This window comes from Erpetoichthys calabaricus, chromosome 8, assembly GCF_900747795.2.
Source record: "Erpetoichthys calabaricus chromosome 8, fErpCal1.3, whole genome shotgun sequence".
In the NCBI taxonomy this organism is placed as follows: domain Eukaryota; kingdom Metazoa; phylum Chordata; class Cladistia; order Polypteriformes; family Polypteridae; genus Erpetoichthys; species Erpetoichthys calabaricus.
Window position 1 is genome coordinate 131,033,125 of NC_041401.2, and position 26,101 is coordinate 131,059,225.

Below are 26,101 nucleotides of genomic sequence, written 5' to 3' on the forward strand. Positions count from 1 at the left end.
TTTTCATAGGCTTCAGTGGTTCTAGTGTTAACTCAATGCTACTTTGTCATTGAATTTAGATAAAAACATAATGAGAAACCTTAGAGGGTACACTTTCAAATGTTGCCACTATTAAAAACACATGATTTTTAAAATTAAGTGAATTACATAAAACTGACAGCGTCTCCCTTTTCTCAGAAACAAGAGTTTGAGCCACGATGTGCTCACCCATGCAGGAAGAGTCGTATTCACATGCTAATAAAACATTAAATGGTCTCAGCCTCCAAGGGGGAACATAGCTATAGAGTGCATTGCATGTGGAGGTGCTCATGTCCCATCACATACTAATCTGCCAGGCTATGGCAATGATAATCTGACTTTTTTTCAAACAACTGATTCTGCTAGACACAGCATATTTTAATCATTAAGCTGGTGATGCTTTTGAAACCTGAAGAGCATTGCATAGGGAAAGTGCAAGCTTTGGCCGCTAGGCAAGTTTGGAATTTGTAGTGTATCGTTGAAAAAATCAATTCACAAGTGCTTCTATATTACAGATTCCATGTATGTTTTTGTGGTGGTCTTTTCTAACCAGTGTGATAAGAGGTATGTGGTGAAGCACAATTTTAATAAATAATCAGGAGTCCCAGACCCTTGTTGTACAGCGTCTCCCTGGCTGAGGGAGATGGGAGTGGGATTCAGAGTGCAGCCCTACAGACTCCATGCAACTGGCAGCTAGAACCCAAACATGGGATTAATTAATGACTGAACCTGTCAGTGAGTATCTCCTCTTGCAAGGTCCTGATGGGATAAGCTGAGGAGACGCCAGATTTTAGAAAAGGCATTGGTGCTCATGACTGTTTTAAAAGAAGATTCTGCATGTATATTGGATTATTTATTGAACATTTTACCCTCCATATTTTAAAATTTAATGGATTATTTAATATTTGAAGATTTCTGCCTTGCACTTTTGGACACGTCTTTTTTATAAATAAATGCACTAGACTCTTTGTACCAACCTCTTGCTGACTGTGTGTCGTCATTCGCCCAGCTCATCCTCAGGTACGTTATCAGCGGTTCTGGGTCAAGAGGTTCCCGGAAGCAATCAGGGAGTGTGGAGCTGACCTAAACTGTCACAACCAGGGCAAAGTAATACAACTTGCTGTTCTTCTTAGTCTATAACACACATGTCGATTGCTTAGCTTACATGGTGTAATCGGCACACAGTGAAAAGCTGTCCACCTTTCCACATTGAATTCAAAATAAGATGTATGGCACTATAACTTTTTCTAAGGTTCCAGTCTGCTCGCATTGCCCCACTCTCTAACAGGACATGTAAGGTTGAAGTAAACAGGAGAATGTGCAAAGTAATGCTGTATTCATGATGCGGTGAATAAAATAAATGAGTCATTGCATAAATACTAATTTTATAATAAGGCTATATAGCACAAAGTGAAAGGATACAATCTTTTTTTAATAATGGATTTTTTTTTATTTTGTGCATAACCTTTTCCACATAGAATTCAAAAGCATATGAATGTCTCTCTTCTCTAGAATACGGCAAATAAATCAAACTTATCATGAGATAATATTTGATATTTTGATGATAAGATTATTGTGGAAGAAAACCTCCCGAGGAAGACTGGAATAGTTCAATCAATTAGATTTTTATTCAGTCACAGATGAGTACCTGGATTCTATGTTGCAAGGCAGAAGAGCAAAGTTACATTTTTTTCTATTGGCTTTTTATAATTTCTTCTTCCTCCCCCTTCCCCTTATTTATTAAAAAAAGAACATAATACTGTTTACTTAAGCATTTTATTTTATTACGCTAATGGGCTGTCTGTTCTTATTTTTTTCCACTTGTCAGGTAGACCCCTGTGTCAAATTGACGCGTTCCTAAAGAAACTGGAAATTTTCCTAGGTCAGCTTACTGCACCCTGTCTTATGACAGATGCCCGTATTAACCCTAAGTAGCTTGCAAGCAGTTAATTTTTCTTTCACATTATAGCACACTGTGAATAGCTACAGTCATTCTGCATTATATATTTAGTTTGTGTGCAAATTGTTTTCCTATATAGAGATCAAATTTGGAAAAAATTTTATCTTTCTTTCTCTCACCAAGCTACTTTATTTGTTACAAACATATGTTGAATGTTGCATATTTATTCTTTGCTTGTCTCTTGCTTGTATGTTTTGCAATCCATTGCTGTTTCTCTGCTTTGTGCTCTTAATCAGCCTGAGTGGGTTTGTTATCTTATTTTAAGTGTGAATAAAACACCTCAATACCCATCTGTTCTGTGAATATACACTTTCTCTATAAAATATTCCAGCACACAATTACTTCTATCCAACACTTAGATACATGTCAACACTAACTGTGCTTTAATAATAATAATTCTTTATATTTATATAGTGCTTTTCTCACTACTTAAAGTACTTCAGTGAGTGGGGAGCAACTTCAACCACCACTAATCTGTAGCCTCCACCTGAATGATGTGATAGCAATCATTTTTGTACCAGTATGCTCACCACACATTAGTTGTTAGGTGGTGAAGCAGTGAAAGAGCTAGCCAGTTAGATACGGGGAATGATTAGGGGGACAGAATGACTACATCATGGAGGGCAATCTAGCCAGGACATCGGGATACATCCTACTCTTTACAAAGGATGCCCAGGGATTTTTTTATGACCACAGAGAGTCAGGACCTCAGTTTTAAGTCTCATTCGAAGGATAGAGCTATTATTTACAGCACAGCTTTGGACAGCTTTAGAAAAGGTAAGAATTCCACAGGGATTTAGGACTTTGGTTTAGTTAATTTGATTAACTATGATTTTTTTTCCTATTTATAATTTTGACAATTTTTTCTACTGATATTTTCCTGAAATCTGACAGTTCTTTTGGATCTCTCTTAAACAAAAACTTTTAATTTCCTGGTCAGTTTGACCTATTATGACTACAATAGGAATCACTACAATATGCAATCTCAGCCCTTGGCAATGACAACAGGCAGCGGCAATAACTGAGTGCTAGGAATGAATATCTTACCTCATCCAACCACAAATTTTATTAATGCTTGTGAAGCCAAAGAAACACCTGTTTTGACTATTTTCTTCAAGTTTCTTATATAAATGTGTGTGTTTTGTCAAAGTATAAACAGAATTCTTGCTAACAAAATGGTCAGTTGACAGAGAAAAAGAAAAACTCAAGTTATTTCTAGAGCAAATATATATCTTTCTGGTACTTTGCAGCACATTAAGTAACAGTTCTGACTACGCTGTCCTTACAGACATTGTACAGTTTCGTATTGTCACATATGTGCAAGAAGGAGGAAGCTGTATGGACCAAGTGAGGGTAATTCCACACCAGGCCAGGGGGTTGCGGCGTGTGCTAAACTTTCTTCTGTTATCTCTACAGACCAGACACGGGAAAACCTGTCTGACTCATCCCTGAAGGTGTCACTTCCGGCTCTGGCATCTAGAGGAACGTCACTTCCAGCTCCGGTGCCTAGAAGAACGTCACTTCTGGTTTTGGTGCCTAGAAGAACGCAACTTCCAGTTACGATGGCAGAAGGAGGTCACTTCCGGTTCCCATACATCACTTCTGGTCTTGGCATTTAAAGCCCCCATATTACCAACTAATCGACAGTTCTTGTTTGGACTCCATCAAAGACACTACTGTCTTATTTTCAAAATCCATTGCAGCCAGGGATATTATACGGGTGGCTGCCCCAAACCTTTTTAAGCGTGTAGAGTCTGATCATTTTCACAATATGCATACTCTGAAATGTACAGCTGTTGTAAGTTTTGATTTTATGTTATCTTACTATGTCACTTATTATAAAATGATCTTTCAAAGTAAGTATTCCTCTGGAGAGATTTAATGAAGGACTGTATATGTGGCTTTATACATGATCATTTTCTCTGAAGTTGAAAAACTAATTGGATTTGCAGGGAACAGTAAGTTGTTATTGGATCTCTGTGCTAGTCATGGATTGTCCATAACAATGACAATGTTCAAATTCAAGGAGGCTCATAAGAGGCAAATGTAAGAGTACCTGGTATCAGAGCACCTTGGGCCAAAGGTCAATGACAGATTTTGTAGTTGTGTTATCTGATCTGAGACCATAGGTTTTGGACACTTGGGTGAAGAGAAGGGCAGAGCTGTCTACTGATCATTACCTGGTAATAAGATGGATTTGAAACTAGTGGCATAGGTGGGATAGATCATGGAAACCTACACAAGCAGTTAGGGTATCCTGATTATGTCAAGCTGAGGCTTCTGTTCATGACAAGTTCAATCCCTACTTCAGACAGGACTTCTCCTATGTGTACAGTGAGGTCGGGGACATTGGATCAGAAAAGACCCTGTTCAAGTCTTAAGTTGTGGGGGATGCTGCTAAAAGCTGTGGCAGTTGGGATATATCTTGACATCAACCTTAGGACCTAACAGAGAGATGGGAAGCTGTCAGACTGAAGAATGTGGTCTAAAGGGAAATGCTGTCTATGGGATCTCCAAACTTGGCTGAGAGGTACTGACAGGCTAACAGGGCTGTTGCAAATGTGGTTGTGGCATGAAAGCACAAGCATTGGAGGAGTTTGGAAAAGCCATGGAGAAAGACTATTGTATGCCTCAAGGCTATTCTGGAAAACTGTTTGATGCCTCACAAGGCGAACATGTGACCTTGCCCAAACTGTGTTAAGCATGGTTGAAGAGGTGATGACCTCTTCTGGGGAGATTGTTGAGCAGCAAAAGAAACACTTTGAGGAGGTCCTCAAACTGGTAGACCTCAGCAGGCAACACTGGACACATCTGGTGGTGGGATCCCATTACTGTTGCCAATATAGTGGTCTGAGGACACTGTGGTGGTAAGGCTGCTGGGATGGATGAGATCAGACAGGACATGTTGAAAGCACTGTATGTTGTGGGAATATTATAGTGAATGCATCTATTTAACGTCACAAGGAAGGTGGGTAAAATGCCCAGTGTTTAATGTGTGTTTAGTAGATTTGAAAAAAGCATGTGACACTGTCCCTTGGCACGTATTTTGGGAAATGGGGTAACACTGCTGCTCCTGCATCCTATTCATATCCTGTAAGAATGCAATGAGAGCTGTGCCTGAGTATGTGATGTTAAGTCGAATTTGTTGACTGTGGGGATCAGACTTTTTCAAGGCCTTGTCTTGTCACCACTCCTGTTTGTGGTTTTCAGGATATGAAGGTGCAGTCAAGGATGTGAGGGTGTCCAGGTTGGCAGGATACGGGTAGCTCCATTGGTTTAGGAAAATGCAAGGCAAGAAATGCTGAACACATACCTAAAGCAGAAACCTTTTCCATGTTATACTAATAATGACGTGAAGTGTATAATGTGGGAAGACTTTAGTCATAATATCAAATAAACACGTGCGCTTTTATTAAGAATATAACCAAAGTAAAAAAAAAAAAAATTCAATTTACATGTTACTGTTAATCATTTAAAAACTCAAACTCAAATGTCAATTGACAGTAAGTTGATATATATTCTTGGATGGTGCAGAGGTAAGAACTACTGCTTAGTAAACAAAAGGTTCTGGGTTTGAGTCTGGGCACTCTTCGTTTTGAGTAGTGAGCTGCTATTATTATTACTGTAATATAATAAAAACATACATTTGATTTGAATCTGTAACACCCGGTGTAAATTTTGGCTACTTGTAAAAGTTACCGTTTTTCTTTCTCCGATGTAGAATCCTTGTCCTCATCTGATTTCACTTCTGCTATTGCACGTCTTTATGTGAAAACAGCAGTGTCAGATATATGGGTGTGAAAGCGACTGGGAGACTACAACTGAATATAATAATAAAAAAAAAAAGCTACCCTTTACAAGTACCATAAATTTACACCGGCTGTTGCAGACTCAAATCAAATGTATGTTTTTATTCTATAACAGTAAGAATAAGATCAGCTCACTTCTCAAAACAGAGGCGTTCAGGATCGAACCTGTGAACTTTTGATTACCAGTCAGCGTTCTTACCGCTGCTCTACCAAAGCAGTAGTATTAAGAGAGTGTCAATGTTGCACCCTAACGCAAGTTCTTTTTCTGCAGTTATATTCTTGAATAAAAGCGCACTTGTTTTGTTATACTTGTACCTTTTGTGAAAATGTTTATTTGATATTTGGACTTCAGGCTTCACACATTATACAGCTTATGTTTACATTTTGTCAATTATTATTAAAACATGAAAAATGTTTCTGTTTTAACGATGTGTTTACATAGATTGTTGTAGACACAGAACACACATGAAATGCATGTGTTCCAAATATCGATATAATATTTACTCAATACAGCTCGAGGTGTCTCACTAACCAGATAATTGAGGCTTGAGCTGGGAGAACTCCTTACACTTTCTGCGGTGTTGGGGGGATGTGATAGTAGGCTGCTTGCTGCTTGTGTTGATCGATACATTTACAAGACAAAAGACGCTGACGGAGAGGTATGAAGGGATTTAAGGTGGGCCGGAATTACGTGTTTTTTCGTAGGCTTTGGTAATTCTAGTGTTAGGAGGGTGTGAAGTAGCAGGGATATGGATCAGTTCCTCCAAGTCTGAGTTCATGGCTGTGTTTCAGAAAAGAATGAACTACTTTCTCCAGGTGAGAGGGGAACAACAACCTTTAGTGGAGGAGCTCAAGTATCTCAGGATCATGTTCACAAGCGAAGAAAGAAGGGAATGTGACATTGACAAGTGGATTGGAGTGACATCAGCTGCTCTGCGGGTGCTGTTCCTGTCCATAGTGGTGAAGTGGAAGCTGAGTCTAAAGACAAAACTGTCAGAGTACCAGTTGATCTACACCCCTGTACCAATCTATTGTCATGAGTAGAGTAATGACTGAAACAATAAGATTGCAAATGCAAGTGGCAGAAATGAGGTTTCTTTGTAGGCTGCTGAGCCGTCACTCTGCAATAGGGTGAGAGGGCTGTAGTAGAGTCAATTCTCCTCTGGACCGAGAGGAATCAGTTGAGCTGCTCCGAGCACATCCCACTGGCATTCACCTGGGAATTCCTAGTGGGAATCTATAGCTGGGGACAGGGTAATTTGGGTTGACCCTCACCAGGAAAAAGACGTTTCAGATGATGAAATGAAGTGAGCCATTTAGAAAGGGAAAAATATTGGTTGTAAGATCATAATGAGGAGTTAATTAAAAGTAATAACTTATTGTAAGCCCATAGTATACTCAGCTTATACAGTATATATAGTTATGAAAGGAATGTGTAATGAACATGAGGAGGCATAAATTGTAGTTTGTCACATTCACACAAATTTAACACATTGTATGTTCAGATAGAAGATGTCAGATAAATATAAGTAGTTGTTTGCAGTGCAGCAGAAAGTTTCGCATTAAATTCATTTTTTAAAAATGCAGGAATAAGAGTTGGGAAGCTAATCTTTTGTGCTTCTAAACTCCTTGCTATTGTTATAGTCAGTATTTAAAGCATACAAAATCCTGTTGCTGGTAGGGTATTTTAAACAGTGAACCAACAAAAATATCTGTATTTATGTGAATTTTTAAAATGTTTATTTTCTCAGGTATAGCACAATGAAGATTCTCTAAATAAAACTTGGGTACTACTGTTAAGTTTAATCTATTTATTTAATACTTATCTACTTAAGTATTTTATATACCTTATCTCCAAGTTCCACCTGAAGTCTGTCAGAGTAATATAAACTTTCATGGTCTGGCTGGAATATCACAGAAATATCATGAGTCTTTCCTGGCTCTATAGTGACCTCTGCAGGCGACACACTGAAGACACTCAGTCCATGGTAGTTTTGCGTCCCTGAAAGATAACAGATTTGTGATATAAATGAATTATACAAAGAGGGAAAAAGAAACCTGTATCAAAGAAAAAAACGTACATGCTTGTAAATATATAGAGTTTGTGTCTTCAATACATATAACATTCTCAAACCCACTTAGTTCACTTCACGATCATAGGGGATCTAAGCCTATCCTGGAACCACTTGAAACAAGGTAGGAAACAGGTCTTGAAAGGATGTAGCTTCATTCCCAAGGTCACTTATATACTCATTCAAACTCATAACAACACAAGTCCAACATGAAACTACCAATCAAGCTATCTAGATAAAAGCTTGTAATTAAATGGATGGATAGATGAAAAGTAATATCCAATTAAAGATTATTTTTGTTGAAAGTATGCTTCTTTGCTAAACTACATAGAATGTGTAAAAACCAAGAAGTAACAACAGCTAAGTAGTGGCAAAATAGTCAAAATGAAAGGTTAAAAGATAAGGAAAAAATTAATGCAATTAGGATATGTTTGTGACTAACCCAGCCACAGGGGATGCACAAACCAGTGTGTTTCTTCATGCTCGTCCCAAGCCCGAATAAATGGGGAGGGTTACGTCAGGAAGGGCATCCAGTGTAAAATTTTCCATTCATCCATTATCCAACCCGCTATATTCTAACTACAGGGTCATGGGGGTCTGCTTGAGGCAATCCCAGCCAAAATTGTAAAATATTGCCCAATCAATATGCGGACAATACAGATTTTCATACCAGATCGGTCGAGCCCTGGGTTAACAACGACCGCCACCAGTACTGTTAGCCAGCAGGGTGCTGGTGGAAATTGGGTTACTGTTGGCCGAACAAGATGAAGAAAAATAAGAATGATAAGGAGAAGAAGAGGGGGGGACGTGTCCGGAGACAGGAGGAGGAGGAGGAAGGTAAAGAGAGTGGAACTCAGGGTAGGAATTTTGAATGTTGGCAGTATGACTGGTAAGGGGAGAGAGTTAGAAGATATGATGGAGAGAAGGAAGGTTGATATATTGTGCGTGCAAGAGACTAAATGGAAGGGGAATAAGGGCAGGTGGATCGGAGGTGGATTCAAATTGTTCTATCATGGTGTGGACAGGAGAACAAATGGAGTAAGGGCTATTCTGAAGGAACGGTATGTCAAGAGTGTTTTGGAGGTGAAAAGAGTGTCAGACAGAGTAATGATTATGAAGCTGGAAATTGGAGGTGTGATCTTGAATGTTGTTAGTGCATATGGGGTGCACCGCAAGTTGGGTGTGCAATAGATGAGAAAGATTTTTGAAGTGAGTTGGATGGAGTGATGAACAGTGTACCCAAGGGACAGAAAGTGGTGATTGGAGCGGATTTCAATAGACATGTTGGTGAAGGGAAGAGAGGAGACGAGGAGGTGATGGGTAGGTCAAGGAGAGGAATGAAGAAGGTCAGAGGATAGTGGATTATGCCAAAATGATGGACATGGCTGTGTTGAATATGAATTTTAAGAAGAGGGAGGAAAATAGGGTTACATACAAGAGTGGAGGAAGATGCACACAGGTAGATTACATCCTATGCAGAAGAGTCAAACTGAAGGAGATTGAAGACTGCAAAGTGGTGGCAGGGAAAAGTGTAGTTATGCAGCATTGGCTGGTGGTCTGTAGGATGATGTTGGAGATCAAGAAGAGGAAGAGAGTGAGAGCAGAGGCAAGGATAAAATGGTGGAAGCTGAAAAAGGAAGACTGCAAGGTTGAGTTTAGGGAGAAGGTGAGACAGGCACTGTGTGGTAGTGAAGAATTACCAGAAGTGCAATGGATTAACAAGGAGGAAGTAAGGACAGCTATAAAGAGGAGGAAGAATGGAAAAGCCGTTGGTCCAAATGACATACCTGTGGAAGCATAGAGGTGTTTAGGAGAGATGGCAGTGGAGTTTTTAACCAGACTGTTTAACGGAATCTTGGAAAGTGAGAGGATGCCTGAGGAGTGGAGAAGAAGTGTAATGGTGCCGATATTTAAAAATAAGCAGGATGTGCAGGACTGTAGTAACTACAGGGGGATAAAATTGATGAGCCACAGCATGAAGTTATGGGAAAGAGTAGTGGAAGCTAGGTTAAGAAGTGAGGTGATGATTAGTGAGCAGCAGTATGGTTTCATGCCAATAAAGAGCACCACAGATGCATTGTTTGCTCTGAGGAGAGGTGGAGATATGCTCTAGAGAGGAGAGGAATGAAGGTCAGTAGGAACAAGACAGAATACATGTGTGTAAATGACAGGCAGATCAGTAGAATGGTGAAGATGCAAGGAGTAAAGTTAGAGAAGGTGGATGAGTTTAAATACTTGGGATCAACAGTTCAGAGTAATGGGAATTGTGGAAGAGAGGTGAAAAAGAGAGTGCAGACAGGGTGGAATGGGTGGAGAAGAGTGTCAGGAGTGATTTGTGACAAACGGATATCAGCAAGAGTGAAAGGGAAGGTGTACAGGACAGTAGTGAGACCAGCTATGTTATATGAGTTGGAGACGGTGGCACTGACCAGAAAGCAGGAGACAGAGCTAGAGGTAGCAGAGTTAGAGAGATGCTTAGCAGAGATGCTAAGATTTGTATTGGGTGTGACGAGGATGGATAGGATTAGAAATGAGTACATCAGAGGGTCAGCTCAAGTTGGACGGTTGGGAGACAAAGTCAGAGAGGCGAGATTGTGTTGGTTTGGACATGTGCAGAGAAGAGATGTTGAGTATATTGGGAGAAGGATGCTAAGGATAAAGCTAACAGGCAAGAGAAAAAGAGGAAGGCCTAAGAGAAGGTTTATGGATGTGGTGAGAGAGGACATGCAGGTGATGGGTGTAACAGAACAAGATGCAGAGGACAGAAAGATATGGAAGAAGATGATTCACTGTGGCGACAAGAAGTCGAATAAGAAGAAGGATATGTTTGTGACTGTAAACAATGGGCATTAAGGAGCAAAATTTTGTAGTTAAGGTAAAAAAAAATCCTGCTTTCATAACCCATAAAACGTATCTCATTGTGAATAAGGTCTTTACAATATATCCATCCATCCATCCATTTTCCAACCCGCTGAATCCGAACACAGGGTCACGGGGGTCTGCTGGAGCCAATCCCAGCCAACACAGGGCACAAGGCAGGAACCAATCCCGGGCAGGGTGCCATCCCACCGCAGGACACACACAAACACACCCACACACCAAGCACACACTAGGGCCAATTTAGAATCGCCAATCCACCTAACCTGCATGTCTTTGGACTGTGGGAGGAAACCGAAGCGCCCGGGGGAAACCCACGCAGACACGGGGAGAACATGCAAACTCCATGCAGGGAGGACCCGGGAAGCGAATCCAGGTCCCCAAACTGCGAGGCAGCAGCGCTACCCACTGCGCCACCGTGCAGCCCCTTTACAATATATTTACTTTTTAAAACTACAAGTAACATGCCACATTATTTTTTTTTATTGTAATTCTCACTGTATTCTTTATTCCTACAGTATAATAGCATTTGTTTGGGTGTATTCATATCAACTAAATTACAATTGCTGGTTACAGTAAAATGATTAAAAACACTGTTACAGGGACAACCTCTGTATGGTTTCTTTATGCGTGCATCTACTAAATACTTAAATAAAGCAAAACATAACACATTTTTTTTTGATTTTATCGACTGAGAGAACTGAATAAAAAAAAACAAAGCTAACCTTTACAAGTTACAGACTCAAATCAAACATATGTTTTTATTCTAAAATAGATAAGAATAAGAGCAGCTCACTTCTCAAAACGGACTCGTCTGGGGTCAAACCCGTGAAGTTTCGATTATCAGTCAACAGTTGATATCGTTGCACCACCGAAGCGGTCGTATCAAAGGGGTGTGAATGTCGCACCCTAACGCGGGATCTTTTTCTGAAGTTATATTCTTGAATAGAAGCGCACACTTGCTCTGTTATATTTGTACCGTTTGTGAAAGTGTTTATTTGATATTTGGACTTCAGCCTTCATACATTATACACTTCATGTCTACATTTTGTCAATTATTACTAAAACATGAAAAACATTTCTGTGTTAACAATGTGTTTACATAGATTGTTGTAGACACAGAACACACATGAAATGCATGTCTTCCAAATAACGATATAGTATTTATAAAATGTGTCATTTTGCTTGACTTCTCACTCTATACAACTCTAAGCAAGTGACACGCAGGTAAACAGACTTCAGCTGAGAAAACTGTGCGGCGTAGGGGGGATGTGATAGTAGGCTGCTTCCTGCTTATCGACACATTTACAGAATATAAGGATTTATAGTAGTCTCTAAATGTGTGCATTATATTTTTATGGTCAATAATTTTGTTTCTTTCTACTCACCAGTACATCATTGCTACTCAAGAATTGACTATTTCTTTATAGATAATAATTTCTTGCCTATGATTAAATCTTGCAAGTACGATGCCATTGTTATTTCCGACCATGCACCTCTGATCTTGGAGCTAAAGTCATTATGCCCCACACACTCACCTCGCAGATGGAGTCTTAACCCGCTTCTATTAGCAGATGAGAACTGTACAGAATTTATATCCAAACAAATCAGCTTCTTCCTAGAGACAAATACATCTTCAGAGGTTTCTGCAGGAATACTCTGGGAAACTCTAAAGGCCTTTTCAAGAGGACAGATTATTTCATATCTTTCCCACAGGAATACATTAGAAACCCTCTCCCCGGCCACTTCTTCTAGCTCAAGAAAGTATTAGAGCTAAGAAGCGAAATTACTAGAATAGATGAAGAACATGCCAGGCGTCCAAGTGAGGCTCTGCATAGGAAAAGGCAGGCTCTGCGTTCAGAACTCAACCTCTTGACAACTAAAGAAACTGAACAACTCATTTATAAATCAAGACATCATTACTATGAACATGGAGAGAAAGCTCAACAAATCCACAAGCAAGAAGTTCACAATGAAATCCCAGCAATTACCAACACAAACGGAGACATAATCATTGACCATAAAAATATAATGCACACATTTAGAGACTACTATAAATCCTTATATTCTACCGAGTTTAAAGAAGACAACACACAATCTAATGTATTTCTGGATACATTACAGATACCACAAATAGATACTTTTAGTGTGGAGGAACTGGATAAACCTCTGGCGCTATCAGAATTACTAGATTCTAAAAATGCACTTCAAGGCGGGAAAGCAGCAGGCCCTGATGGATACCCTTCAGAATTTTATAAGAATTCTCCACTCAGCTAGCTCCCTTGCTATTAGCAACATTTACAGAAGCTAGAGACAAGCAAATTCTACCTCAAACTTTTCGCCAAGCATTAATTATTGTCTTTCCTTAACAAAATAAGGACTTATTACAATGTGCATCATACAGACCAATTTCACTTCTGAATAATGATGTTAAGATACTCTCAAAAATCATAGCTAGAAGGATGGAGAAAGTGCTGCCCTCTGTAATATCACAAGATCAAACTGGATTTATCAAGGGTCAACACTTATCTTCCAATCTTCGATGCCTGTTTAATGTAATATACTCACCAGCAAAGTCAAACACCTCAGAAATATTATTATCATTGGATGCAGAAAAAGCATTTGACATGATTGAATGGAAATACCTTTTCACTACATTAGAGAAATTTGGGTTTGGCCCGAACATTTGTGCATGGATCAAACTACTGTATACCAATCCAGAAGCTTCAGTTTGTATTAGCAACATTTGTTCAGACTACTTTAAACTAGAACGTGGTACCAGACAAGGATGCCCCTTGTCACCACTGCTATTTGCAATCGCCATTGAACCACTGTCGAAATGCTTATCAGATAAAAAGGATTATCAGAGAAGGACTGGAACAGAAAATTTCTCTATATGCAGATGATATGGTACTGTATATATCAGACCCACAAAATTCTGTGCGTGCAATCTTAACAGCACTTACAGAATTTCAAAAGATCTCTGGTCTCAGAATTAATCTGAATAAAAGTGTACTCTTTCCAGTGAATTCTCAAGCATACAATATCTGATTGGACACCTTTTCTTTTATTATTACAGATCCGTTTAAATATCCATCCATCCATCCATCCATTTCCGCTTATCCGAGATCGGGTCGCAGGGGCAGCAGCTTGAGCTGAGATGCCCAGACTTCCCTCTCCCCGGCCACTTCTTCTAGCTCTTCCGGGAGAATCCCGAGGTGTTCCCAGGCCAGCCGGGAGACACAGTCCCACCAGCGTGTCCTGGGTCTTCCCCGGGGCCTCCTCCTGGTTAGACGTGCCCGGAACACATCACCAGGGAGGCGTCCAGGAGGCATCCTAATCAGATGCCTAGCCACCTCATCTGACTCCTCTTGATGCGGAGGAGGAGCGGCTGTACAGTAATCCCTCCTCCATCGCGGGGGTTGCGTTCCAGAGCCACCCGCGAAATAAGAAAATCCGCGAAGTAGAAACCATATGTTTATATGGTTATTTTTATATTGTCATGCTTGGATCACAGATTTGCGCAGAAACACAGGAGGTTGTAGAGAGACAGGAACGTTATTCAAACACTGCAAACAAACATTTGTCTCTTTTTCAAAAGTTTAAACTGTGCTCCATGACAAGACAGAGATGACAGTTCTGTCTCACAATTAAAAGAATGCAAACATATCTTCCTCTTCAAAGGAGTGCGCGTCAGGAGCAGATGTCAGAGAGACAGAGGAAAGCAAACAAATCAATAGGGCTGTTTGGCTTTTAAGTATGCGAAGCACCGCCGGTACAAAGCTGTTGAAGGCGGCAGCTCACACCCCCTCCGTCAGGAGCAGAGAGAGAGAGAGAGAGAGAGAGAGAGAGAGAGAGAGAGAGAGAGAGACAGAGCAAAAACAAACAGTCAAAAATCAATACGTGCCCTTTGAGCGTTTAAGTATGTGAAGCACCGTGCAGCATGTCGCTTCACGAAGCAGCTGCACACAGAAGGTAGCAACGTGAAGATAATCTTTCAGCATTTTTAGACGAGCGTCCGTATCTTCTAGGTGTGCGAACAGCCCCCCTGCTCAATCCCCCTACGTCAGGATCATAGAAAGTCAGCGCAAGAGAGAGAGAGAGAAAAGTAAGTTGGGTAGCTTCTCAGCCATCTGCCAATAGCGTCCCTTGTATGAAATCAACTGGGCAAACCAACTGAGGCAGCATGTACCAGAAATTAAAAGACCCATTGTCCTCAGAAATCCGCGAACCAGCAAAAAATCTGCAATATATATTTAAATATGCTTACATATAAAATCCGCGATAGAGTGAAGCCGCGAAAGGCGAAGCGCGATATAGCGAGGGATCACTGTACTCTGAGCCCCTCCCGGATGACTGAGCTTCTCACCCTATCTTTAAGGGAAAGCTCAGACACCCTGCGGAGGAAACTCATTTCAGCCGCTTGTATTCGCGATCTCGTTCTTTCGGTCACTACCCAAAACTCATGACCATACGTGAGAGTAGGAGCGTAGATCGACTGGTAAATTGAGAGCTTTGGCTTACGGCTCAGCTCCTTTTTCACCACGACAGACCGATGCAGAGCCCTCACCACTGAGGACGCTGCACCGATGTGCCTGTCGACCTCACGCTCCATTCTTCCCTCACTTGTGAACAAGACTCCGAGATACTTGGACTCCTCCACTTGGGGCAGGAAACTCCTCCCACGGCCGAGTTTTTGCCTCAGCAACCACCAAAGCCGCATTCTGCTTGGCCTGCCGGTACGTATTTCCGTTTAAATACCTGGGGGGGTAAATATCAAAGCACACAAAGCTCTTTATCAACAAAAGTTCGCTGTCTGTATGGAAAAAATTAAGCAAGACTTGCATGGATGGTCAACCCTTCATCTCACTCTAGCTGGAAGAATTAACGTTGTTAAGATGAATATCCTTCCTAAGCTTCTTTTTTTATTTCAAAACATTCCAATATACATCAATAAATAATTTTTTAAGCAATTAGATTTAACCATAACCTCATTTATTTGGAACTCAAAACATTCACATATCTGAAGAGCAACCCTACAAAGACCTCAGGCAGAAGGTGGCATGGCTCTACCTAATTTTCAGTTTTATTACTGGGCAGCAAACATACAAGCTATAAAAACCTGGACACAAATAAATGAACATACACAGGCTTGGTCCGCAATAGAAGTAAAATCCTGAAGTACTTCTTTATATTCCCTGCTTTGCGCTTCAATAAATGCAAGTTATCACAAATATACTAATAACCCAATTGTGCTTCATTCACTCAGAACATGGAACCAATTTAGAAAGCATTTTAAGATGGCACCTCTGCAGGAGAACCACCTCTTTCAACCCTCACAAACATATCTAGTTTTTAATATGTGGAAAACATTTGGGATTAAATTGCTCAGAGATCTTTATATAGGCAATATCTTTGCATCTTTTGAACAATTACATTCCAAATTTAACCTTCCAGCTACACATTTCTTTCACTATCTTCAAATTAGAAACTCTGTTAAACAGAACCTGCCCGATTTTCCTCATCTCGTACCCTCCACCATGCTGGAAAAAATACTGCTCAATTTCGAGGAATTAGACACCATTTCTGCAATATATAAAATTTTATTAGAGTCCCTTCCTTTCAAAGATCCAAGAGGACAATGGGAAAAAGATCTCTTAATTAATATATTAGAAAAGGAGTGGAAGATAGCAATGCAGAGAATTCACTCAAGCTCCATATGCGCAAAGCATACAATTATTCAACTAAAAATTATATATCGAGCTCATCTGTCTCGCTTAAAACTGTCCAAAATATTTCCAGGGCAAGATCCAACCTGCGAATGCTGCAACCAAGCTCCTGCCTCACTGGGTCACATGTTTTGGGCCTGCACCAAATTAACATCATTTTGGACCAAAATTTTTAAGTGCCTTTCTGACAGCCTTGGTGTCACAATCCCTCCTAACCCATTAATAGCTGTGTTTAGTGTTCTTCCAGATGGATTTGAAGTGGAGAAGGACAAGCAAACTGTGATTGCATTCACTACACTTTTGACACGCAGACTTATTTTGTTAAATTGGAAGAATCCTAACTCTCCTCTTATAAGTCAGTGGGAAACCAATGTTTTTTATTATTTGAAATTGGAAAAAATCAAATTCTCAGTTAGAGGATCTATACAGAACTTTTTCAAAACCTGGCAGGATCTAATCAATAATATTTTAGAATAAGAAGAAATAATTATCTCCGCATTTCTTTTTCTTCTCCATTTATCTTTATTGCGCTATTAAACTCAACAATTTAGGTATGTTTACAAGCTTTAAGTATTACTCCTTTGGCCATGCTCTCTTTCTCGGGGGTAGGGTTTGATTTGTTTTCAATCCTATTTTTTGTAAAAATTGATCTATTTATATGGAATGATTACAATAAAATTAATAAAATAATAAAAAAAAAACTGTCCAAAATGTTTCCAGAGCAAGATCCAACCTGCGAACGCTGCAATCAAGTCCCAGCCTCACTGGGTTGGGCCCACACCAAATTAACATAATTTTGGACCAACATTTTTAAGTGCCTCTCAGACCGCCTTCGTGTCCCAATCCCTCCTAACCCATTAACAGCTGTGTTTGGTGTTCTTCCAGATGGGTTTAAAGTGGAGAAGGACAAACAAACTGTGATTGCATTCACTACACTTTTGGCACGCAGACTTATTTGCTAAACTGGAAGAATCCTAATTCTCCTTTTTTAAGTCAGTGGGAAACCGATGTTTTATATTATTTGAAATTGGAAAAAATCAAATTCTCAGAGGATCTGTACAGAACTTTTTCAAAACCTGGCAGGATCTAATCAATAATATTTAAAAAAAATGAATTTAATCCATTTTGGAATAAGGCTGTAACATAACAAAATGTGGAAAAAGTGATGTGCTGTGAATACTTTCCGGATGCACTGTAAACTGAGTTAATGGAGACGAACGAGTGTGGCAGGATTCAGGTATTTCTTAATACAACATAAATGGTTTTGGACAATACTCTTTTTCAGACAGAAGGAATTAAGTTATATACTGTATATATCAGGTGCTGACAGAAAAATAGATTACAGATCAGTGAGTGTGCTTATAGACTTAGACATTGTTCAGAAAAGAAGGTTCTTCATGGAGAAAGAATATGCATTATTATATTTCTTTGATCCGAAATGACCAGAAGCATGAGAAAAAGTGTGATTTCTGCCTAAAGGTCTACATGCTGAAAAAGAAGTGTTTAATTAATACATTCTATAGGGTTTGATGGCATTAGTGAATGAGATTTCATAGACATCTTTTGAGAATGCAAACTATGTAGGACCCCTTTCAGAATTTTTTCTGACTTATCCACAAAATGCATTTGAAAAAATATCTGGGAAAGTACACTTTGCTACTGACACAAAATCAGCTACTACTGTGTATTGTAGCCAACATAAGGCATGTGTAACAGTAATATTTTCTATAAATACTTATGATTTGCACAAATAAGAATCTAAACGGAAAGACCTAAACAACAGCAATTAATTATTTTAATACTTATCTCATTAGATCAGATTACACTAGAAATATCCACAACTCAACTCTGAAAATGGGCTTCTTATTGAGAAGTTCTTATCAAAGAAAATGTGCTCAAATTAAAAAGCTATTCACAATGCTTGAAGGATAGTAGACATCCTCTTATACAGGATGTTTAGAATTAGAGCATAACTGGAAAATGTCAAAATTTCAGCTTTACCAGTATATATTCCCTGAGTGTATTAACACTAGAATTACCAGAGCCTACGAAAAAACACGTACTTCCGGCCCACCTTAAATCTTTTCACTCCTCTCCGTCAGCATCTTTTGTCTTGTAAATGTGTCGATAAGACCAAGAAGCAAGCAGCCTGCTATTACACCTGCCCCCCCCCACTGTTGTCCCAGGTCCTGCCTTGATTGATTATCTGGGAATGAGCTACCTAGAACTATATAGAGTAAATAATTTCATGTGTGTTCTGTGTCTACAACAATTTATGTAAACACATCGTTAAAACAGAAACGTTTTCATGTTTTAGTAATAAATGACAAAATGTAGACATGAACTGTATAATGTGTGAAGGCTGATGGCCAAATATCAAATAAAAACTTTCACAAAAGGTACAAGTACAATACGACAGCTTCCGTGGTGAAGTGGTAAGAACTACTGACTTATAATCCAGAGGTTGCGAGTTCGAAACCAGCTCCCCAGCAAATTTACCATTTTGAGTAGTGAGCTGCTCTTATTGTTAATATTATACAATAAAAACATACCTTTGATTTGTGTATGTAACAGCCGGTGTAAATTTATAGTACTTGTAAAAGTTAGCATTTCTTTTTTTTTTTTACAACAGTAAAGACAATTTTATTACTACTACAACCACAACTACCACCACTACTAATAATAAAGAAAATAATATAAAGTGCAACTACTACTACTACTAGTAGTAGTATAATAATCTCTCTATTATAAAAAGAAATCCTGTCCCCTGTCCTGATAGTCTATTATACGTGATCTTCTCGGAAGATAATTTAAAGACCCGCGAGACGAAAGAGACCTGCCACGGTGCGTCTCACGGGAACATAGAACGAGAGTCTTGCAAGACACACCCTACTTACAAACAATATCAAAAAAACAAATCAGTAGTGTAAAGGCAGGCACGCAGCACACACAGCTCCAGGGCTCTCAGTGCATATAAAGTATATAAGGTCAATACGGTAGAAATAAATAGGGTAGAAATGAAACATCGACGATTAAACGAAGAAGAAAGAAAAGCGTGGAGAACAGAGACCCAAAAGCGATGGAGAGAAACAAATGCTATAAAGAAAAACAATAATCTAGGTGCAAATTTAGAAAATAAGGAACGTGATGATCAGCCCGGAACAAGTGAATTGGAAAAAAAAGCATGTCCAATCGGGCGTGTAGAAAAGAGACTCAAATGCGTTGGACAGAAAAAAGAGCAAAAAAGAATAATCGAGGTGCAAATTCAGAAAATAAGGAAAGTAATTATCAGCCAGGAACAAGTGGAATTGAAAAAAATCACGTCCAATCCGGCTCAGAATTAAAAGACAATGAGTAAAAGAAAGTGGAACTTCATAAAGACGTTTACAAACGTTGAGGCTAAACACATGCAGAGCAAGTTAGAGACTATGAAACCAGTGAAATTAGAAAGTCTAACTTTGGTTTTGCACAATAATTACTGTGCTGACCAACTTTGTGGTGTCGTCTGTCATCTGTTCAGCCTGTCCCTAAGGTATCAGGAAGTGCCACTGCTTTTGAAAACATCCTACATTGCTCCTGTTCCAAATAAGGCAGGTGCCTCTTCACCTAATGACTGCAGATGAGTAGCCCCTATGCCTCACATCATGAAGACCGCTTAGAGGATGATCCTGGACTGTATGAGTTCTCTTCTCCACAAGGTTTACTTTCACCTGGATAAAGCTGGCAGCACTGTAAGAATTATGTTTTTTGATTTCTCCAGTGTCTTCAGTACCATCCAGCTATCCTGGTTAATGGGTAAACTAAAAGATATGCAGGTGGATGAGCCTGTGGTGTCCAGGATAACAGACTCGGGGACAGTGTTTCTGATACAGATGTGAACAACACTGGAGTAGAGGTCTGCGCAAAACTGATTTTTTAAAACCATGCCCTCCCGCTTCTGCATACACTTGGCCTCATTTATCCTACTCCTGCCCACAGAAACACATTGCTTCCATAAAGGAAAATGTCATGCTTGGTTGATAAGCCTGATTAACACAATTGTGTACAAGGAGGTGGCTGAAATTTTTCCCACTTTGGTCCAGTTGTTTTTTTCACCTTTTTGTGACAATTCTACTTCATCAGTATTTAATACAGATTTCTGATGGGAATTAAATAATAATTTCTGAGCAGAAATTTACGCATATTTTTCTCAGAAAGGAACAGAAAAGAGCAGTGTAAACAATGTGTTGTTATGGCTTTGTAAATAGGCAACCGCTTAGTATTTCAAATGGAAATAAAGTATACCATATATACTCATGATAAGTCGGGTCTTGAAACCTGAAAAATCGATCATAAAATCAGACCCCAACTTATACGCCATTCAAAAATGCGACACTTAATGTTTTTTTTGTACATCTTCTTGCCTCTTCCAATCTCGCATCAGTTTCTCAGACGCCATCGAATTTTGTTGCAGCAGTGCAGTTACCAATTTCTTTAACAACTTCAACGATGGTTAATTTAAAACCATATTCATACAGTATTTTCTTCTGATCGAATGCTCCATCGTAGATAAGGGATGCTCTTATGATAAAGGTGTATGAGGGTGTGAGGTACAAAAAACACAAATTAGTGCAAACATTGCTTCGGAATAGGTTGGGTATTACCATGTGGTCACATAGGCACAATAGAAAGAGAGAGAGAGGTTAGGAGCACACACTGTTGATGCAGGAGTGTAAGGCTGGTTCAAGCACATATACACATATACTGATACAGCGCATTGCCACACCCACATAGAAAAAAAAAAAGGTAGTGTGCTCCATGGTTACTCTCTCAGGTGGGCGTTAGCATATTATAATTCCTTGTACCAATAGCTTGAGTTTTCCGCATTCGACTTATACGACCGACATTATAAAATACAAGAAATGAAACTGTAAAATCAAGTCCCGACTTATGCGTGGGAGAACTTATCCACGAGTATATACAGTAATCTATGTTATTAATTGCTATTCATTTCACAAAAATGTGACATTCTGACACGGAATGTAGGTGCCGTCTACGTACAAGCCTCGCATATTAGTTTTGCTTAAAACGTAACCTTTTCTGGTCAACATATCACTGTTAACAAACACTCCCCACTTTCAAAAGGTGTTGGAGATTTATAAAGTAAGTTTTTTTTTTGCAAATCACAATAATTTTTGCTTTTGAATAAAAGCACGCTGCAAACAACTAAACTACTGTGAATGCACTGGCATCTCCTTGACTGCTTGCTAGCTCTAGGACAAAAGATGGCATCATTAAAACTTGTGTAGTGAACTTCACCGCACTTTGATAAAGTTCAGTTGCATTAAGGCACGATTATTTCAAATTATTACAAATCTCTTCTTGTTCCTGTGCTGTTGCGCTCCTCCTCTCCCTCCTCTACATATAGATATAAAATAAAAAAAAGATATAGAAGGAAAAACTTTGAGCTGAGCAATGTTGCTACTTTGTGGAGTTAGTGGATCTGTAAAATTTAAATTTCCCCTTGGGGACAAATAAAGTATAACCTATTGTCACACACGTGTGCTTCGGAGGCAATCACGGGATGACTGAGGGTTGGCAATGAGCACTAATGACTGTTCTTTTTCTACAGACCTCCAGATTGAAAACCCGCGTAAAAACATAATTTTCGCCTCAATCCTGACCTCATTTCCACTCCCTGCTCTAAAACACACCCTTCCTGCCTTCCTACTATAAAACTGACCTACCTGCCATTTCTCCTCAGTTCATTGCCTGCTTAAGTGTGTAGACTCAGTTCTTTGTGATTACTTATTTTTGCAAATTGTTTCAAAGGATCACAACCTTTTCCTTTGTATTTTGTCATTCTTACACTATCTAGGAGTTGGTGCTAAACAGTTAGTTGACAATTTCTTTAAAATGTCTCACACAGACATATTCAACTTCACTGAATATAGGTTCATTTAACACCGCCTTACAGTGTTCCTTGTGTCTCACTTCCAATGGGGGTACTAGACAGGCACTAGAAAATGGTAATATCTGATTCTAAATCAGTCAATGCATGTTTGAACAGTTTCAGAAAAGAGACCACAATTGTGAATATCTTTTTGTTCATGCGGCCAATCCTCAAATTACTGCAACACTGAATCCAGTATATTAAAATTAGAGTTTCATTTTGCCTCCGACGACTGGCTGAGTGACCTTGTAAGCTTGCTTTATTGTCCAGTATGTTTGAAATACCTAACTAACTCTTTTTCATTAGCCAAAAGCTTTGCAACTTTGGATGCTTTCTCCATCACTGCTGGTGTAAAAGCACTTGAGAAAATCATGTATAAAAATGTGGGCACTACAGTTTAATTTGGTGTAGCCGTGTAAGGCAGTGATCGTGTTTGCTCCTTGGTCAGAAACAAAGACAATATAATTTTCCATGTGTGAACATTCCATTCCAAAAGATTTACACCCATTTTAATTGTGCTGGCTCTGAATGGTGTCACAAAAAGCACCCTCGAAACAAGATTATAGCTCTCATTGATATAATAGATGGCAGTAGATATGAAAGAGGGTTTCTCAGAGTTTTCAGTTTCTGTCTCTAGCATGTCATATACAATATTTTTCTCAGTTTTTGGGCTTTTTCTACCATGTGCCATGATACAGTTGTCAGATAAGGCAGTATTTCTTTAAACTTCAAATTTTCCAATTTTGGTTTCCATGTCAACCAGGTACTGCTCAAGTTAAATATAGCTCTCACCAGACACTGTGTGATAAGGCTGTATATCCTAGCAAATAAAATCCACACATTTATACTGTGCTTCACTTTCAGCATTAGTTGTTACTTTTGACATTTTTGGCAAGAATGTCAGTTCAGTATGACTCTTTGTTACTGTACACATGTGGCGCTTTAAACCTGAGGTGCCCGACTTGTGTGATGGTGTCCCTTGCCATCAATAACAATTGAAAATCACTGCCAAACAGAACATGGCATGGCTCTACCTAACTTTCAGTTTTATTACTGTACGGCAAATATACAAGCTATAAAAACTTGGACAATGAGACAAATACTGTAGATGAACACACACACAGGCTTGGTCCACAATAGAAATAAAATCCTGCAGTACTTCTTTATATTTCTTGCTTTGTGCCCCAGTAAATACAAGTTATCATCAATATACTAACAACCTAATTGTGCTTCATTTACTCAGAATATGGAACCAATGTAGGAAATACTTCAAGAAAGAGAAGCTTTTATCTGTGGCACCTCAGCATGATAACCACCTTTTCCCACCTTCTCAAACTTCATAGTTTATAATATTTGGAAAATATATGGGATTAAATCACTTAGAGATTTGTACATACAGTCGATAATGTCTTTGCAACCTCACCTCCCACTTCTATTGATCAGTCTTGAACACTCAAGCAGCATTTCTATAATGTATAAAAGCATTTTAATGTCCCCTCCTTTCAAAGATCCCAGAGTACAGTGGGGAAAGGATCTCTTGCTCCACATTTCAGAAAAGGAGTGGAAGGTAGCCATGCAGAGAATTCAGTCCATATGCGCAAAGCATACAATTATTCAACTTAAAATCTTTTATCGAGCACATTTGTCTTGTGTTAAATTGTCCAAAATGTTTCTAGGGAAAGATCCAACTTGAGAATGTTGCAATCGAGCTGCAGCCTAATTGGGCCATATGTTTTGGGCGTGCACCAAATTAACATCATCCTGGACCAAAATCTTTAAATGCCTATCAGACATCCTTGGTGTCACAGTCACTCCCAATCCATTAATAGCTGTGTTTGGTGAAATCCCCGATGGGCTTAAAGTAGAGAACAGAAGTTTTACTCTGGCTGTTGGCCTTCCTCTCTTACTCATGGGTGGGGGTTGAACTGAATTTAGTTTTGTCAAGACTACTTCACGTTCCTAGCAGGGGAGAGGACGCTGGCGCTGGCTGTTCGCAGCTTCTCCATGCTATATTCATTATTTAAGTATTTGTATAACTTGAATGTCGTTTGATTGTAGCTGTTTTCTGGATATTATACACAACTTTAACCGCAAATTACAGCCGCTAGATGCTAATGCCTTACAGCGTTTGCATTGTGTCATCGGCGCTAGCCTAATATCGGTCTCCAACTGACTGATACTGACTGATACCACTTGAGTTTTTTGTGGATGGCATTTGGGATTTCTTGCGGAATACCTCTTAACGTTGTCATATGAACTAAAGCTTCTGGAGTCGATTGCAAACTGCCCGCATTTCATCCACCAGTGTTCTGCCCATTATTACATTTCCTGGATGTCGGCTCTGTCGTTGGGGATCTTGGTGATTGTCTTGCTTCTGGAGTCCTTTGCAATTTGCACCACAGCTGTCCAACTGTGCACATAAGGACTACAGCCGACTATTTACATCGGGATCATATCTCCTCCATTCGCCGGCATGCTTCGGTATCTGCCATCGCAACTGTTGGAGTTCAACAACCACAGCTTTCCATTAGACATCACAGTTATCAAACAACTTGGACTCCTCCGTCGCCCCCACTACCGTCCATAGGGGGTTTGGTTGGCGGTTTGTTTACACCAAGACCGGGAGCTCCATTCCGTCCTTGTGGTCAGCAGCAACTCGCTCTGTCACAGCCCCAACATGCCATCCGAGCACCATCGCCACGGAGACTAAAAACACTGCTCAGTGGCGGTCCAGGTGAGACGGAAAGCCTGGAGTGTGTTTCACCTTTCTTCGTCCTCTGGTTAAAAGCAACACCTTGCTAAACATCAAAGTCGAACTTTTTAATATTCAGTCCCTGACAAATAAAGCCTGTCTAATTTATAATCATTGTAGACAGGGGTATTGACATTATTTGTTTAACTGAGACCTGGCATAAATCTGAGGTATACTCTGTTTTAAACGAGTCCTGCCCTCCTGGGTACACTGTAGAAGAAGAATGTTCTCCTGAACACCACATACTCTGTGTGTTTGGTAAATAAATTTCATTTCAGCAACGCTTGTAAACCCTGCCAGTAAGGAAAGGCTTGATTTATAAAATGACAAAAATATGTTACGCAAAGGGCTCAGGAAAATGGTTTCTACATGATTCAAACTGCCTTTTCTGTTAAGTTCCTCAAAGTGAATGACTCAGTAAAAGGGTCACAAGGCTGCAGGGTGCAAGTGTAAAGCGTCTGTCCTGTGATCAGTTTTGGGGAACATAGATAATGCTTAGCTCAGACATTGCTTAACTTACTAATCATGGGATAAAGAAGTATATAAGACTCCCCCTTAATTTTCATCGGGGTTCAGTAGAGCCCTGCTGCGACAGACTGTGCTCTCTGAATCTCTACTTCCTGTGACTCCGAGTGTGAAATAAAAGAGAACTAACAAAATACTACCGGCCTGCTGTCAAGTCTGCAATTTCTTTCGCCCACAACACTTACCTCAAAAAGGCCCACAGCTCTGGACATTGCGGTGGTCTGGCTGTAATCCATCGTATAGGTTTGCAATTATAACTTCTCCCCCTTCCTAAATTCTCAACTTTTGAATGTTCGGCAATTAATTGCAAGCATCCACTTTTTATAACAATACTTCTTATTCATCAACCACCAAAACAACACCCTGATTTCATTACGGAAATGAATGAGCTGCTCTCATCTTTCTGTACAACATCATCAAATGTACT

At 39.5% G+C, this 26,101-nt stretch overlaps 1 protein-coding gene across 1 annotated transcript in view; it reads right to left on the reverse strand.

Annotated features, from left to right (window-relative positions):
- cfap74 (cilia and flagella associated protein 74) overlaps positions 1-26,101 on the reverse strand; it is a 525,252-nt gene that overhangs the window by 40,141 nt on the left and 459,010 nt on the right. Inside the window, exon 35 of the mRNA XM_051931357.1 lies at positions 7,635-7,789. Coding sequence (XP_051787317.1) covers positions 7,635-7,789 — 155 coding nt within the window. The remainder of the gene's footprint in view (positions 1-7,634; positions 7,790-26,101) is intronic.